We start from the raw sequence: 19,112 nt of genomic DNA, 5'->3' as shown, positions 1-19,112 counted from the left end.
GCCCTGGTGGCGGTGCTAGGGCATTGAGCATGGGGACACTCAGTCCTGTCTCCGCCAACAGGCCAGTGCTTTTTGCCAGTCTGTACAAGGCCTTAGTTCTGAGCTTCTAATAAATAAACGGGATACATTGGTAAGGTAAAAATAAGACTCACTTTATTGTTACATCTAGGTTTAAGAAAATAACTAATCAATAGAGAAAACTATACTGTGGTAGATAGATTCCTAAAAAGTTGATTTCCATGTGTGTAAGAAAGAAGAAAAAAAAAACATCTTTAGAAGGGGAGCCTGGTAAGTCTCTCTCTCTCTTCATCTTTCTACCAGCATGGAGGTTCATGCTGGTTGAAAGATGAAGAGAGAGAGACTCAGAACAAAAGGGTCATAAAACATTTAGCCTCTGGCAGAATGGGAGGGAATAGGAAGTGACCACTTCATAGTCACACTGACTTAATGACCATAGAGATAATCAATGTGGCTGTGATGAAGATGAGCCATCCTTTCTCCCAATTCTATAGCTACAAGTTATTGCTACAAGCATTGATGCTGTATTCTCCAATAGTTAACTGCCTTCAAATCAACTTCAATCTATGGCAAACCTATGCATGAGATACCTCCTGGTCACCCTATCCTCAACCACCCTGCTCACCTCAAACAGATTTATGGCTCTTGCTTCTCTGATTGAATCTTTCTGGTATACAGGCTTCCTCTTTTTCTATTGCTCTCAACATTACCAAGCATTGTTGTATTTTCTAGTGAATCCTTTCTTCTCAGGATATGGCCAAAATATGACAACCTCAGTTTAGTCAGCTTTGCTTCCAGAGAAAGGTCATTTGCTTTAGGACTCATTTACTGGGTTTTTGAGGTGGTGTTTAGCAGTCCATTGTATTCACAGAACTCGTCTTCAGCACCACATGTTAAATTAATTGATTTTCTTCCTATCAGCTTCCTTCACTGCCCAGCTCTCACAACAATTATACACAGAAATGGGAAAAAATGATGGCATGGAGAATCCTAATTTAAGTATCTAATCATATATCTTTACATTTGAAGATCTTCCCTAGTTCCTTCATAGCTGCCCCTCCAAGTCCAAGTCTTCTTCTGTTTTTTTAACTGTAGTGTATCCTCTGATTGATGACTGAGTGCAAGTATGGAAAAATCTTGAACTTTCTTCATTGCTCACTGTCTGTCTTAAACCCCCAGCCAGGGCACCTCTGCAAAAGCATGGAGGATGCCCCCATTGCAGAGCGTTACCTCACCCTCCCAGGTCTTTTCAGTTCTGGCCAGGTAGGAGGGTAAGGAAGGGAGGCTGTGGTAGTCCAGTGGCACCAGGTTTCTTTTGTGGCTGGCCAGCAAGGCAGAGGGAGGGAAGGTGAGTGGGTCTGTCTGCTGCTGCTGCCACCGCCATCCCACACCGGATGACACCAACCCTAGTGATGCCACTGTGTATGTGCCCTCAAATCACCTGCTGACATTTTGTAGTGTTTTCTTAGGCAGGGAATTGTTATTAGCTTACTAAAATATTTTCTTCCCCTTTTTTATTTGGATATACCTGAAGGCTGGCATCTAGAGAACATACAGATTTATTGAAGCAACAGTTTCGCTGCTTACTGCTGTTTCTGTGCACAATTCAAAGTAGTGGTTATGGTTTATAAAGCCTCAGGTGCCCCGGTTCCAGCCTACCTGAAAGCCCATGTCTCCCTATATGAGCTTGTTGGAGTTTTAAGATGCTCAGAGGAGGGTTTTCCCCCCTCTTTCCCACTATTGTCATAACCACATGGTAAAGTAAGATGTAATTTAAATAGATATCTATGATTGGCAGCTACACCAGTGGTAATTATGTTGTTTTGGGGAGTGCAGCCTTGCTGATAATCTGCCATGATAGCTGGTGACGTGTGAAACTCTTGGCACATTCTTATGCTACTTTGAAATATAATCCTGATAAGAAATGATAACTAGCATTATACACCATCTGTTTTACCTACTTTGTGTTGATTTATGTAATATCATAATTGTATATACTTTATAACATTATTGGCTTTAAGATTTTTTTTGCAACAAAACAAACTCTGATCCACAAATTCTCAGCTTCAGTTCTCCCCACCCCTAACCAGATGCTAAATAATTGATTATCTACTTATCCACATTCATCATGCTGTTATTACCTAGATAATACTTATTAAGTTAGCTTGGTTGTAAAAATTCAGGTGTCTGTTGACCTCGTTGCTTTAAAAATAAAAGCTAAAGATTTGCATTAATGTTGCATAAAAAGAAAACAGAAACAGGTTTATATTTCACTTCTTTGTCTCATCACTGCTGCAACTTTCATTCATTTCTCCAAACAGTCCCTTCCTGCATCCTTTAACAGTCTATATTTTTGGTGGGTGATTTGCATGGTGATCTGTGTATTGTTCTTTTGTTATTTTGGCCTCAGAGGGAGCGATCAGGCAGACCCAGCAACATCAGGGACTGCCTGAAGGAAGAGGCTCCTCCCTCTTGTAACTGCCATCTTGGCCTCAGAGGGAGCGATCAGGCAGACCCAGCAACATCAGGGACTGCCTGAAGGAAGAGGCTCCTCCCTCTTGTAACTGCCATCTCAGCCTCAGAGGGAGCGATCAGGCAGACCCAGCAACATCAGGGACTGCCTGAAGGAAGAGGCTCCTCCCTCTTGTAACTGTCATCTCAGCCTCAGAGGGAGCGATCAGGCTGACCCAGCAACATCAGGGACTGCCTGAAGGAAGAGGCTCCTCCCTCTTGTAACTGCCATCTTGGCCTCAGAGGGAGCGATCAGGCAGACCCAGCAACATCAGGGACTGCCTGAAGGAAGAGGCTCCTCCCTCTTGTAACTGTCATCTCAGCCTCAGAGGGAGCGATCAGGCAGACCCAGCAACATCAGGGACTGCCTGAAGGAAGAGGCTCCTCCCTCTTGTAACTGTCATCTCAGCCTCAGAGGGAGCGATCAGGCAGACCCAGCAACATCAGGGACTGCCTGAAGGAAGAGGCTCCTCCCTCTTGTAACTGCCATCTCGGCCTCAGAGGGAGCGATCAGGCAGACCCAGCAACATCAGGGACTACCTGAAGGAAGAGGCTCCTCCCTCTTGTAACTGCCATCTTGGCCTCAGAGGGAGCGATCAGGCAGACCCAGCAACATCAGGGACTGCCTGAAGGACAAGACTTCTCCCTCCTTTAACCGTCACCTTGTATTTGTATTGTATTCAATTTTTACTGTACACCGCTATGATCATTGCAGAATAGCGGCCTATAAATAAAACGTATTATTATTATTATTATTATTATTATTATTATTATTATTATTATTTGCAGCTTTTAGTATTCTTTACCAAATATGGAGTGGATTAATTGAATTAGTGGGATTTATATAAATGTTGATTTACCAAGTTCCTACTGATCTGGCGAGCCTACACTAGTTTGGGAAAACAATTGGATTTTGGTCTTCTTTCTAAAAGAACATTTCCTCATTCCCCTCCCTTTAATGACTGTTAATTCTTTCCGCACTCTCATAGTATCATTTTTTCCTTTCTCTTTCTTCCACCCCTCCCCTTCCTCTTGTTAATAATCCATTGCTTCCTTTTATTTGATGTGCTTCTCTGGAGACATAATTTAATCTTAAATAAGGCTTGCTAGATTATAATGCCAGAGCCTCTTTCAACCATGTGGTTCAGATCTGGAAAATGTATTTATTTAAGATATGACATAAGGGTTAATTGGGCAATATATTTGAAGTAATTTGGCTATTGGAAGCATTATATAATGTTTTAAAACAGTAAAATTTCCCCATTGTATCTAAAATTCTAAGCATCTAAGGGATGCAGATGATTTATCTTAATCCTCAATAAGGGCCAAACAGACTGCAGAAATAATCCATCTGGAGACTACTTTAACTACCCTGGATCAATGTTAGGGAATTCTGGAAACTGTAGTTTTGTGAGGCATTGAGCCTTCTCTGTTAGACATCTGTGATGCCACAACAAACTACAGTTCCCAAGATTCCCTAACATTGATCCAGGGCAGTTAAAGTAGTCTCAAAATGTATTATTTCTGCAGTCTGTTTTGGTCCTAAGTGTTATTGGTGGTGGTAGTGCATGGTGGTGCAGTAGAACATTTGCTTCCAGTCTCAGGAGGGCTCCATTTAGGCAGGTAGAGACAGGAGCAGCACCACCAACAATAACAAGGGAGCACATGTCAGAGGCAACCCTGTGATGGAAACCAAGCAGTCTGTGTCATGTCAAAAAAGTCAGAGCATTCTGTGGGACCGCTATGAAGTGGAAGCAGATCCCAGGACTGCTATTTGCCCTTACCTTAGGCAGCAAACAGGCAAGAACAGATGGCAAGAGCATTATAGCACCATCAAGCTGCTGAAGCACTTAGAAGAGAAGCAGAAAAGTTCCATCAACCTGTCAGCAGGGACATGACTCACAAAGTAGGAACAAAAAGTTCTCAACCCCCTACCACCAGGAGCTATCACTCTTTTTTCTCACCAAGAGGCTTTGGCAGACAACTATGGAAAGAAAGTAATGGTCCATGAAACAAAAGTTTCCACCCTAGATCACCAAGTACCTTAAGCCTCTTCTTTTGGTCTGTCTTTTTTGGGCCTAATCTATCAGGTCAAAAGTTTAATGTTAACATAATCAACGGGCTAGTGCTCTGTTCTTGTTATGTATACTCATTCAAGAAGAAACACCAGAAGTCTGGTCCTCTGCATGTCTGCCTGCCTGCCTCTGAAAAATGCTGCTGTCTTCATTACTGATGCCTCACTGCCTTTGCTCATCATTGGTTCGTTTCTTCAACTGTAGAAGCTGAAAGTCCTCTTGGTGCTTTGAGAAAGTTCGCCTATACTAGAGGGACAGTGCCAAGACAAAGCATAAATAGAAAAAGATGAGCTGTAAACAGTTTTTAAGCACTATAAAAAACCCCAAAACAAACTTCATAGGTGCCTAGAACAAATCCCCCTGGAGCTACGGTCTAACATTTGCCTGAGTTAATCCCCTCTTTAGAGTCTATTTTGTCTGCAAGTTGTATTCAGAAATGTTAAAAACAAAAGGTTGTAACAACTGTGGTTTCACAATGCAAGTCAATGATCCACATATTCAGAATTTCAGTTTGGATTTTGGGTCCAAATGAGATCGGTTTGGGATTGGGTTAATATAAACTGAACTGCATACAGATTCAAGCTGCTGAATCAAACTCTGAACTTTGTCAGTGACCCTGCGCACCACCCTGCCACTGATGCCAGCTCTATTCAGTGTAACTTCCCCTGTTCTTTGCTGTTTCCTTCCTGGCTGCTGTTGTTTCTTTCCCAGATCAGAGAGTTTGAGTTTAGGGTCAAATAGCCAGTGCTTGTATAGGACATCAAATGCAATTATTATTGTCTCTTACTGATTACAGCACTGTTTCCTTATTTGTTTTAGCTAATTCCACGAACAATAGCCAGTGTTAATTTAAAAGCTGATCTCTGATTTCTGCTTTCACCCACTAGAGGGTGCCTCTTGTATACATATTACATTGATAAAATGAATACTGTACACTTCTCCCTCCACATTCTCTGGGGTTAGGGGCATAAGACCCCCATGAAAGTGACAAAACTGCAAATAAATAAAACAATACTTTTTTAACATGAGAGAACACCTCTCTAGGAATTTCTAGGTCCTCCAGCAGAACTCTGGGGGACAACATTTGCCAGAATTTGACCATAGAATCATGTTGCAGGAGCTACAAAATGCCTAAAGAAGTATTTTCTCTAAGAATACTTAGGTCTTCCAGTGCAACTGTATGATCAACTTCCAGCAGAATTTCTCTGGAGGACCTAGAGATTCCTAGAATTAAATTTGCAAATAATCAAATCTGTAAAAGTCAAAGCTGCAAATATGGAAGTACCAGTGTACATAGTTTCAAGGGCAGCTCTGCTATTAAATTAGTAAAGTAGATTTCTGTTTAAATACATTGGGTACTCTATTTCAAAAATGCAGTCTCAATATAGCTTAAACATTTCCTTCTCAAACCTCTGGTGAACTGAGATTGCCCAAAATGGTTTTGAGTACATATGAGGAGAAGATTACAGCTTTAAGAGCAAAGTTACAATGCTGATGAACAGATTATATTTTTTTAGCATATACTACAGTGGTCCTCAAACCTTTGGGAGCTACCACCCCCTTTCCTCTTGAGTGACAACCCTAACGGCTCCCAGTTCCTATTTCTTGATATTACGTCTTAACGTTAGTGTAGCAGCCAGCTGTCCAACTGGCACCTACCTCAGCCACATTCACTTTACTACTACCATTTCCTCCTCCTCCTGCCTCTTGCCTGCCTTACAGCAAAAGAGAGGCTGGCTGTTTGATTGCTGCTCCCATGGTGACTGGGTGCAAAAGGAACAGTGCCTGAGCAGCCAGTCAAGCAGCAACCAAGCAGCTGGACACCTTGGGAGCAGCAAATGAGCAGCTGGCTGAACAGTGACCAAAAAGTCTCTTGCCCATGCTCGCCTTGCAGCTAAGGCCAACTTGGGTGACAGACTTCTTAATTGCTGCTCAATTGGCTGCTCGGTAGCTGCTCCCGACATGGCTGTGTTTAAAAGGAGAAGCTTCTCCCCAGAGGGGCTGGAGCTGGCTTCCCAATTTTCTCCCCAGTGAGGATGGACTCTCAATCTGACAGAGGCAAAGGAGTCTTTTGAAAAATCGAACCTGGATACCCCTCCCCTCATTCCCCAGAGACATGCCTTCCCGACATAGCCTCAAGTCATCACCCCCCCCCCCCCCGGCAAACATTATTTCTTCTTCTACCTCTTCTCTTGGCCAGTCTAATGAAAGAAAGCAGCAGCAGGACAGCTCCAACATGCCAGCCAAGTCCTGGCAAAACTCACCAAGCTTAACCAGGGTCCCAAATGTGTGAACTCCTTTTGGCTGCCACTTCTCCAGTCGCTGTATGCTCTAACTTATCCCCACCATGGTCCTAAAATCCACTGGTTTCTCTTGTCTTTGTCATGCACCAATACTGAAGGCTCCCATACTCCCCTTTTCTCTCACTGCCTCCCTGCTGCCTCCCTTTTACTTGTAGCCCCCTAGATCTTTTCACTGATCCCAGGGGGGCATACAACCCACTTTGGGAATCACTGTAGTAGTAATGCAAAACAATAGAAGAATTTAAGCTTGCAATCCTATACTCCACTGGATGCACACTCCTAGAATTCTGGAAATTAGTTTCATTGGGTTTTGAGTGGATGTGTATAGGATTGTGTTGTATGTTACCAGCCCTTTAGATATTTTAAGCATTACAGCAAAGAAAGGATTTGTAAAACTTCATGATGCTGTTATTCTTTCAAATGGCATTGAGAAAAGTAAATAGGAAATGAATAAATCTGATACTTCAGTATGATCTTGCAAATGGTACACTATTTCTAAAGTATAATTTTTATAGTGCCATTTGTTGTGTAGTACACGATTGGAACATTTGACATTATTAATTGGAAAATACATGCCTTGGGGTACCAAACCTATAGAGGAACTTCTGATGCAATTCTGATTACTTTTCTTTGATTACATTTGTTGGCTTTTATTGTTCTGTGAGGAATATTTTCAATTTTATACAACACACTTATTAGGATAGTTCTCAGCAGAGCAATTTTAAGATGTGACACCTTATGGACCCTTACAAACATGCTAGGGCATTTGCCCTAGAATATGCATTTATAATATAAGGTCCATTTGATGAATCCCTAGCAATGACTGTGAAATGAAATGGGTTCTTAAGTTGCAGGTTTTAGCCACTGAAGTAATTATATTTCTTTTTTCTGACAGATACAAGTGAGCTGACAACTATAATACGGGAGCTAAATTACAGAATCTGTGTTCAGTCTGCAAAGTTACTTCGCCTTCTGAAACAAAAGGACAGGCTTTTGCATAAAGTACAGAAGAACTGTGATATTGTAACAGCCTGTTTGCAAGCAGTTTCCCAGAAACGACGTAAGTACCATTTGTCTTTGTTAATTAAGGAGTGCTGGAAACTTATTCCCAAATGTACTTTTGCATTTTCAAAGTGCCTTTTAGTACAAGAAAAATATATTTGGTTTCTATAAACATTTACTTTAGCGAAAGAGACAGGAAAGGGCCATTCTGAGCTGAGGTTTTCTGCAATATTCAAAGTAGATATCATAAATACATTTCCTTTTGTAAGATCTGTAGCATATTAGTTGTAAAGAAATCTATTTACAGAGTAGATTTTTAAAAAAATAATAATGAAATAACATGTTCTAGAAATGTCTGGATGTACATGCAAAGGAGATATTGCAATATTAGTTTTTAAATGGGCATTGCATAATCATGAACAGATTCCTGCATGTAAAGACTTCCAGACTGCTTCACTGAATTCAGTGGGATTTACTTCCAAGTAAACATATGTAGGATCAGATTGTATATTTATTTGTTTAACCAGTTTTGATTTTGCACTTCAAATTGTAATTATTAAGGTAAATTTCAATTCAAACTGAAACAATGTTTAAAACTGCAATGCAGGGGTGTCACAAGGAGTGTGTGGGGAATACGGACTGCACCAGTTGACACCTTAATGGGGGGGGGGGGTTACTCTACTGCTCCCCAAACATCTGTTGTTTGGCAGAAATGGGCTGTGGCATCCACCTGTGAACCTTTAAAATGCTGAAGAGATGGTGTGAGTGGGGCGAGGCTCAGTCGGAAAAGAAAGGAGAAGCTCCTGCTTTTTTTAAAAAAACTAAAATTTTAAAATTTAATATTTTTTTTAAAAAAATCAAATATATTTTAAATCTTTTAAAATTTTCTTTAAAAACATCACATTTTACCTAATTTTTACTTATACCACATAAAACTATGCACATGTAAATACATTTAGTTGTGTATGATACTGTAATGAAAAGTTATAATTTAAATTTTGTTAGTTGTTTATGTCACAACTATTTCCATTACATTCAGTGATATACCCAAATTTTGATTTATGAGCAACATTATTACAAAAACCATTACTAAAGATTCTGTATGGTGTGGTATGGGAGGAGGTCAATCGGGAGATGACACCATGAGTTAGTGCACTGGGTGACACCAACCCTAGCGATGCCACTGTGCAATGATATGCAGATTTATTTGGGTGTAAGTTCCATTGAACTCAGTGGGGCTTATTTCTGAGTAGACTTGTCTTGGATTTCATTATAAAACAATAAAATAATATATTTGAAACGACTACAAATTCAGCTTCATCAGTGTTTTCAGCAATATATTGAAAGTTTAAAATCATAAGCTGCTAAGAAGGGTTAAGATCTCAAACCATTATTCACCACAGAAAGGGAAAACTCAAATATCAGATGACTGCAAGATCAATAGATTTGGTACAACTCAGAAAAGGTTAACCATTAATTTTAAGTTTTTAAAGGATTTCACTTTGGCTAGATTGTGCTCACAGAGGGATATAACCCAGGGAGTATGACAGTTTCTTAAAATGTTAGCAGTATGCCATAGGTTGCTATATGTGCTTAATTAGTAATATACAATTCAGTGTAGGTAGACTGAATTAGTAGCAAGTTGTTAGTAGGTATACTTAATTATGTTTATAGCAGTATTGTGTTTAAAATGCCACACAAATTGTTTCCAGAAACTTTCTAAAGCTAACATTCTTTGTCTTGTATCTTTTCCATTAACATGCAGCATGGCACTATACTATATCCAGGTACAGTAAATGACATAGCATGAACACAGCCCTGAATTGATTTTTAAGTGCATGCTATTTAGAATAAATTAGTTATGCTACAACGAAAATTTTTAGGTATTGATATTAAGGTTCTCTTTTTCTGATCGGCAGGTGAAAAAGACAGAGAAAATTCTCTGCTTTCAAGTGAAATAGTTGGTTAGGATGTTGTACAGCACAGTCCTATGTGTGGAAGTAAGAATCATAAACTGGGGCTTATTCTAGTCTAAGCTTCAGATTTTACAATATTGCAGTCAAAGCTTCCAATTCTGGAAACATTTAGACTTCATTTTTTACTTCAAGGACTGGATAATATGTGAATGCTCTAAAGACAGGGGTGGTGGATGTGTGGTTCTCCAGATGTTGTTTGACTGTAAATCACATCATCCTGTTACCCTGAGTGGTTTCTTGTGCAGTGTTTTGGCAGGGAAATCAAGCTGCTGTTTCTGCTATTGTGACACTGCTGTATTCTGAGAACTCTTAGGGCAAAGTGACCCTGTGCCTGGCAATAAATAACTCACATAAACTGACTGATATTTTGATGCACTGGAGAAGTTCTCTGGGGAGAATGAAAAGGGAAAGGAAAGAAAGTGATGACAAAGACACCTGAGATGATGATGATGATGATGATGATGATGATGATGATGATGATGATGATGATAGGATACATGTGTGCCAATTCAGCTTTTAGGTATGGGTTGCAAAAACCTTATTTTTGGAATCAAATTATTCAAAGAAAAGTGGGACAATGTGCCATACTCTGTTATCCTCCACGTACTGGATGCAAACACTTGCATTGGGGAGCCTTCTCTAAGCAAGTGGCTCTCTATCAGTGGCGGTTGAAGCCCACTAGGCATAGTAGAGTGAGAAAAAGCTCCTCAGAGGTAAAGCTGAGAGCTTACCAGAAATGTAGCCAACTACCGTATTTTCCGGCGTATAAGACAACTGGACGTATAAGACGACCCCCAACTTTTCCAGTTAAAATATAGAGTTTGGGATATACTCGCCATATAAGATTACCCCTCATCCAACGCACACCAAATAAAAATTAAAAAAAACACATCAGATTTGATTTCAATATGGTAATTTTAATTCAAATGCTTATGACATGCAGGTACTTAGCAGGAAAACTTGTTGTATACAAAGCCTGCTTGGATTGGTCAGCCCTCCCTGCCTGCCCAGCCCTCCCTGTCTCTAAGATTTTCTTCTACTGTACTTGTACAGCGCCACCTTTGCTGCTTTCATATGGTCACCACATATGGAGGGTATGCTCTCCCCACCATATGCGGTGACCGTAGATTCTCCAGTCCGGCTCAGAAGTTTCAGCCCTATAAGATGACACCTGGCGTATAAGACGACCCCCGACTTTTGAGAAAATTTTCCTGGGTTAAAAAGTAGTCTTATACGCCAGAAAATACAGTACATAATATTTGTTCTGCAACTTCTTTCCATGCAAGGTCTAAGTATACCTTGCACCTCTTTGGGAATAGAGCACCTGATTGGTAAAGGAAATGTCAAGGTGCCCTGTTTGCCCAAACAGTTAGACTACTCCTGTTCCCTAATGGATATAGAATTCTGAATTTCCATGCTTCTAAATTGTGTGAGCAGACTACAGAAGTAAAGAAGGCTCCTTGAGGCAGACCTCTGCCTCCTGCTCTTCACTGATGGTATAGATCTAGTATGCTGGTCTCCGATCTCCCACATTGTGTAATTTGAATGCCAAAACATGGTTATTTTTAAGGAGGAGGAGAATTTTACATATGAGGAGAAGAGATTCTGATATTAAGGAAAAAGTACAAGTATATTAAGAAATTGTAATGATGTGCCACAGCTTAAGCTACAGCTTTTTTTAAGCCTTGCTGGCTGAGGGAGTTTGTGAACTGTAGTGCAAAATGTAATTTTTTTATAACTCTGACACAAATGATCTTCAGCTTATTTTCAATGTCATTGTGTACTGACCAAGTTTTTGAAGTTATTTTTTTACCTGTCACAGAAGGAATGTTACAAAAATAAATACATGGGCTCTTTTAAACCTTGCAACTGTATTTATAATGTACAGTCGCCCATGCATTTTCGCAGGGGATCCATTCCTGACACCCGTGAAAATGGAAATTCACCTATATTGAAGCCCCATTGGCTTGAATGGCAGTGCCCACCCACGGGCACATGCTCTGTTTTATCCCTCTCTCTTTGCCGCCTGCGTAAAGGTGAGGGGCGTGGACTTCAAGTCCACAAAAATGGAGGGGGGACTATATAGCCAATATCCAAAGAGAAACTTAAAATATGTGCTAGTGCCTTAGCCTTACTTCATATTCCATTTTTTTGAAGGCTCAAAGACCTCAGTTTTAAAAGAAGTTTCCTATGAGGCAGTGGGGGTTCTGTTTGATAAAACTTTTGCATCTGACCAAAATTAGATTTGTGATTCTTTGGCCTTGGCCACCATTTTCTAGAAGAATCCTGTGTCTCAAACATCTCCGTTTTGTTGCATGTTAATCATAGCAGCACTTACTGTTAACTGTTGCCACCCACTGCTTGAACTCTAAGTGGGAGCAATAGTGTTCTTTTCACAAAATTTAATACTCCAACTTTGTGTGGGTGACATAATGATTACTATCTTTTCTAGAGGACTGTGTAAGCCCTGCCAATTGTTCATCCCTGCCAATATCCTGATGCAGATTAGGTTACCATGCCAATTTCACAAACAAAGCTCTATAAATGCTTGCCCAAGTCCTGTGTGTAGAATTCAGCTGGACTCAGCTAGATGTCCAAGCTATGTGAAGGTCATGGCATTCATTTACCAGGGAAACAGTGATTCTAGATTCCGTTGTTTTTGCAGTATGCAACAAAAGCTGATAGCCACTGTGATTGCATGGTTTGTTTTAATTAATCAAACTATTGGTTTAAACTGTTGGAGGGGGAGTCCTGGGGGGTTCTGAATTCCATAATCTCAACCAAGAGTTGGTGTGGTGTAATGGTCTGGGGCTGGACCACAACTCTGGAGATCAGGGTTGAATTCCCCACTCAGCCATGAAAGCCTACTGGGTAACCTTGGGCGAATCACACACTCAGCGTCAGAAAACCCTATGGTACGGTCATCTTAAGCAGTGGCGTCCCCTCCTGAGGTGTCACTCAATGTGAAGGACAGGTCTTCTGAGGGAGGTTTTCAGAAGGCAGGGCCAAAATGGCACTCCCCCCACCTCATCGTGGCGGGGCTTAGAGAGGCATTACAGCAGCAAGGTGGGGGCCATGCTCAGCCCCCCCCCCCCCCAGCCTTCTGAGTCCTGCATACACTGGTCTTAGGGTTGCCATAACTTGGGAATGGCATGAAGGCACACAACAACAACAATTGCATGTTTTGTTTTAATTAATCAAACTGTCATCATGAACATCATTTCTATAGATGCTGAATATCTCTTGCTAGTATGAAATAACAGAAAATAAAAATATATATTTATTTCATTTATATTCTGCCTTTCCTTTCAAAAACCTGACTCCTATTCATATTTCCAAGTAGAATGTATCCATTGTAGTAATTATTGAATGATGGGTTAACACATATGTAAATTCCATTGATTCTGGGGGTCTACTCTAACTGGAACTTCTAAGAGGACTCAAGCCAAGGAGATCAAGGTGGTATCTTTGCAATCCTTTGAAGTAGGTTAGCTTGAGAGTTAGTGACTGCCCCATGGAAATCCAGTGAGTTCCTTGGCCATAGTTGGAGCAGCAGGAAACAATATGTCAGAAATGAACATAATATACCCAGCTAAGTAATCACCAGCACAGCTAGTATGTAGAATTAACTAAGACTGCTGCCACATTGCAGAATTAATGCAGTTTGACATTGCTTTAACTGTCATGGCTGCATCCTATGGAATCCTGGGATCTGTAGTTTGTTGCGGCATCAGAGCTCTGTCACAAAACCACAAAGCCCATTATTCTGTAGCATTGAGCAATGACAGTTAAATGATGTCAAACTGCATTAATTCTGCAATATACATACAGCCCGAGTAACGCTGGAGGATTTGGGGGAATGGGGACACATTTCAATGAGTTTAATGTAAGTCAACAGCCTGCTGCACTGTACATATTGTGCAATTGGTTGTCCATGTCTAGGCTGTATGTTCATTATTTGATATAAATTATATTTAATATTTGCATGTATGCTTTCTGAAGTGTGAGAAATTTGTCATAAGAATTAACTAAATGTAATACTTCTAGAAATAATACTTGCAACATTCACTTCAGAAAATGACAGATTTCTTGTTCTCAGTGGCAGGAAAACATTGCCTTTGCTGTAAAGGAAAACGGAACACACAGGGAACAGCTGTTTGGCAATTAGTGCCAGCAATGCACTGATTGATGGAGAGTTAGGAAGTACAATAGTAACAGTTACTGCACTGCAGCTTAAAGTCATGGTCTGAATTTTAATACATGGTGATGTTAAAAATACAGTTTTGAATTAGTTATTAGATGTAGTTCAGTCACAGTGATAGCAATGCTAAGTCTCCTGAGACCTGGCTCATTGTTGCTGTACATAATATGTTCTTGCAGTTAAATCCTTATAGTCTTAGTGCCCACAGAATGGTAGAATTGGAAAGTGTGTAGTCTGCCAACACGATATGCCACTCTGTGTGTGTTCGCACAGAACAGAGCTCATAATTACTGTGACCTGGCCCTTAGTCATGTCATGATCACAGAACATATGTCTTGGAAAGCTTTCAAAATGTGGATAAAGCTATGATATGGAAAGCTGCAACATAGAGACATAATATTTCAAAATAGGAAAATGGCCACCAAAAATGTTGCAGGAAAATTGTGATACCAAAAATGTCAAAATAATAATGTCATCTTCATTACAACAACAATATGTCAAAATGAAATACTAGAGTATGTGGAATCAGACTATTGGTCCATCTAGCAATGTACTGTCTAAATTGAGACAGGAGAACATCTAAGGGTTTTAGACAGGAATTTTCTCAATTCTTTTCTATTAAAGGTATTGAAGATGGAACCTGGAATCTTCTGCCTGAAAATCATGTGGTCTGCAGAGCTTGGAAAATTTACTTTTAGTGGGGATGACCTCACATTCTTTCCCACATTTGTGAGCCACCTTGGGTCTGTTTTTTGGGAGAAAGGTAGCATAAAAATTCAACAAACAAATAAACATTTTTAAAGGAAGCACTAACTAGTCCACTAAGCAATTAAATGTGGTGAGTTCATAATTCCTGTAACTTTGATGGTTACAATACACCAGTGCTGTAAAGTAACTTTGGAGTTGTTAAATTACAAGGATAGCTCTAATTTACATCTTTTGATCCTTTTGTTAGACTTTGATGTTAGACCTTTATTTCATCTGTCAAAGCTTTATAGATGTATTAAACTAGCCATCCTATTTTCAAGTGCAATGTTTTGCCACCTATTAAGCAAATAATTGCATTTAGGTGACAGAGCAAGTCTGGATCAATCTCGCATTGCATGTGCAGCAAATAGTGTGTTAAAACATTTGACAAGTTGCAACTGCAAAAACAGATAAAAAGTATTTTCCACTTCCACTTTCCTGTTTTTATGGTATAATGTTTCCTGACAATAGACTGGACTACTTAAAGTAGCTTTTGTGAGTTAGCCAGAACATGTTTCCTTTCATAAAAGTAAAGAAGTATTCATATTTTGTTTAGTATTTAAGTCTGTAAGAAAGCACCGTTCCAGCTGTTCAAGATACATACACAAGAGCAACATAGAATATAAAAGTATTTTGAAATAAAGCTTTATCCAAAGTGTCTAAGCTGTTTGTGAGAGCCAGCATGGTGTAATGGTAGTTGGACTATAACTCTGCAGATCAGGGTTTGAATCCCCAGTTATCCATGGAAATCCACTGGATGACCTTAAGCAAGTTACAGTCTCTCAGCCTTGAAGGAAGGATCTGAGTTATTTCTGTTAAATATGTTAGATGAATGAATGAAATATTTATTTATATCCCACCTCTTCTGTTTTGGGGATCGAGGCGGGTAACAACATGATTATAAGATACACAATGATAAAACAATAAACCCACAGAACCTTAGCCTAACCCTCCCTCCCAGTTTAAAATTAAACAATAAAACATAGTTAAAATATATGTAACAATACATCAAAATTATTGCACAGTCTGTGAGTGAGAAAGTGGTGAGGAGGGTGGAGTCAATCGATTCTGGACATGATCAGTCTGGGAAGGCCTGCTGGAAGAGAACGGTCTTTGTTGCCTTTTTGAAAGCCTCCGACAAGGATAATTGGCTTATTGACGAGAATGCTTTGGAACAGTTCTTGGAAATTGCGCCCCCTGGAATGGTTGTGAGCCGCAATTGGAATGTCCAGTGGCAGCGGCGGCATTCCAAAGTGCGGTAAGATGCGTTCTGGGGCCCATTCCGTCCCCAGAACGACCCCTTTTTAGAACGCAACAGGCCCGTTGCAGGGCCCATGCAATAAAGTCCCTTATGAGAAGGAAAGACTCATTGGAAAAGACAATAATGCCGGGAAGGTGGAGGGAAGGAGAAAGAGAGGAAGACCACATGCCAGATGGATGAACTCTGCTAAGGAGGTCACGGGTTTTATGGGGTTGCAGGAATTAAGGAGAGCAGTGGAGGACAGAGGGTCTTGGAGATGTATCATCCATAGAGTCTCCATGAGTCGAGATCAACTCAAGGGCAGTTAACAACAACAAATAGTTTTTGGCTAGTTCAGGGAAGCAAAACCCTAACAAATATATAACAATACTTTCTGTATAAAAATATGTAAAATGTAACAATCCTTTGTGCGCCTTTTATCAGAAGAACACAGAATGTGTCCTTTGTAACTAACATTAATTATGCAGTTTACATATGAATAGCTATGTTTGTCTGAGGGGTTTTACAAGCATGCATCCCAGTAAAACTAAGAAAAACCACAAGCATCAGCTTTTATGTAAATACACTGTTTGTACAGCTGATATATTGTTCACATTGGTGATAGTAAAAGGTCTTTTCTCTTAAAATATGCTAGCAAAGTAAACAACTTGTACCGGGAAGCTGTTACCCATTTATTTTTCAGGCTTGTGGAAAAAGTACTGTGTAGAAAGCAGTAGAGAAAACTTTTGCTGTGTATTTAATAATAATAATAATAATAATAATAATTTGTTTTATTTATATACCGCTATTCCAAAGATCATAGTGGTGAACAGCAAGTAAGCTAATTAGCAAGTAAGCTAATTTGTTCCCAACAGTCTGGGTACTCATTTTAGCGACCTCGGAAGGATGCAAGCCTGAGTCGAGCTTGGGCCCTTTTGCTGGTCTTGAACTCGCAACCTTGAGGTTTTGAGTGAATGGCTTCAGTACAGGCATTTAACCACTGCGCCACCACTGCATTGATGCTATATATCTGTGTAGCACAAAAATGTTATACATTTCCTATTGTAAATGACCAAAGCTGCCTTATTTATTGAGAATTAGGAACTAGCAGAGCCACTGAGAGAAATTTTGGAAAGTGGAACAACACCTGAAGTCAGTGTGTTGTAGTCATTCGAGTGTTGGACTAGGACTCTGGAGAACAGGGTTCGAATCCCTGCTCAGCCATGTAAACCCACTGGGTTTGCCTAAGAGGAAGATAATGGCAAACCTCTTCCAAGGAAATTTGCCAAAAAAAAGCCTATAATAGGGTCGCCTTAGGGTCACCATAAGTCAGAAAGGACTCAAAGACACACAGCAACAACAACAGCAACATGTTGAGGCAAAGCTCAGATTCCCTCCTCTGTATCAAACCAACAATTTCCATTGAATTCACAATCTCCATCAGTTTAAGAGCTTTGCCTTGACATGATAGGAGGCAGAAGGAAACATCAGTCCTAGATTTTGAATGTCTCTGTTGAGAAAAGAAAAGTATCCAGAATGAGAATACATTTAGCTTTTTGGTGGCTCACAAGAAAGCTATGACTGATTCAGGGATGTAATTGTGGAGATACAGGCATCATCAGGTGAGCTGAATTTGGTGATTACTATAGTGATTATTCTGGGGCACTGCAGATATTAGCCAGCAATGTCTTGGACTTAGAACAATAATATTTAATCTCTTCAGGCATGGGATTTACCTCTAGCCCAAATACAGATTATGGGAGTCTTAAACCAAGAATGTAATGTGGTGCTGGTATGATCCTCCTCTTAGATCAGTCTGCAATCTGATTGTGATTTTAAGACCATTTTCCCTAGCAAATGTGCCACACCTTGTTTAGAGCAATACACGGAGATTCTTCTGTCAGTGATGTGATGGCAACAAACTGAATCCACATCATATATAGGAGGTATTTGTTGCTGATGTATAGCTGTGAAAAGTAAGCTGATGGATCGTTGTGTGTCTTCAGGATGTTTCTGACTTAGAGTCTCTAAAGTTAAATGAAATTTTCTTGGCAAGAGTTCTTGAGAGGGGGTTTGCCATTGCGTAGGCTGAGAGAATGCAGTTTGCCCAAAGCCACCCAGTAGGTTCCCACTGCCAAACAGGGAACTGAATTCTTGTCTTCCAGAGTCCTAGACCAACACTCAGTTCACTATATCAAATATGAAAAGGGATCTTGTAGCACCTTTGAGACTGAGTAAAAGAAGTTGTTGCATAAGCTTTTGTAGGCTTGGTCTACTTTCCCAGTTGCATGGAGTGAACATGCATTCACACGATGGCCTGTTCCAGACTGCCAAAATAAAGCTGCTTCGGGTCTCTTTGGGGGTATGCTGTTTAAATGATGCATGGGTCCTAAGAGTCCGGAGGTCGCACCAAAGCCACACTCCATTCCTAAACACTAGAGTGCAGCTTTGGTGCAGCTTCCGGATTCTTAGGATGCATGCATCATTTAAACAGTGTACCTCCAAAGAGACCTGAAGCAGCTTTATTTTGGCAGTCTGTAACAGGCATAAGGCAGTGTGTACCAACTATGTAAGAGGCATACAGTGGGGAAGTAATATTGTTCAGAATGTCAGACATCTCTAAAGTAATACATACACATGGCTGCTCTTCTTCAGTTTTTGCATTAAGTGTATGATTACATTAAGCACTACCACAAATACAAACCCCATGCCTCTGAGGAAGTAGGCTCAAGTCAATGAAAACTCATGCTACCAGTGTTTTTATTTCAGTTAGTCTCAATGGTGCTACAAGTCCCTTTGCATATTGCAGAGCCAGAGTGGTGTAATGGTTTGAGCATTGGGTTATGACTGGAGAATAGAGTTCGAAGCCTAGCTTGGCCATGAACCTCAACGGGGCAAGTCACAGCCCTCAGCCTCAGATTATGGCCATGGCAACCCCCCTCTGAAGCAACTTGCTAAGAAAACCCTTGAGAGGTTCACCTTAGAGTTGCCATAAGTCAGAAATGACTTGAAGGTACACAACAAGTACAGTTGTTTCTG

The 19,112-nt window shown here is 40.3% G+C and overlaps 1 protein-coding gene across 3 annotated transcripts in view; it reads left to right on the top strand.

Moving 5' to 3' along the window:
• LOC149312211 (TBC1 domain family member 30-like) overlaps positions 1-19,112 on the top strand; it is a 61,238-nt gene that overhangs the window by 4,183 nt on the left and 37,943 nt on the right. For all 3 annotated transcript variants that reach the window (XM_089524193.1, XM_089524192.1, XM_089524194.1), the window contains exon 2: positions 7,803-7,967. In XM_089524193.1, the coding sequence (XP_089380319.1) occupies positions 7,803-7,967 (165 nt within the window). The remainder of the gene's footprint in view (positions 1-7,802; positions 7,968-19,112) is intronic.

This window comes from Sceloporus occidentalis, unplaced genomic scaffold, assembly GCF_023333645.1.
Source record: "Sceloporus occidentalis isolate IW3139 unplaced genomic scaffold, rSceOcc1.0.p SCAF_5, whole genome shotgun sequence".
Taxonomy (NCBI): Eukaryota; Metazoa; Chordata; class Lepidosauria; order Squamata; family Phrynosomatidae; genus Sceloporus; species Sceloporus occidentalis.
The sequence above is the reverse complement of the archived record's forward strand: the minus strand, read 5'-3'. Positions and strand labels throughout refer to the sequence as shown.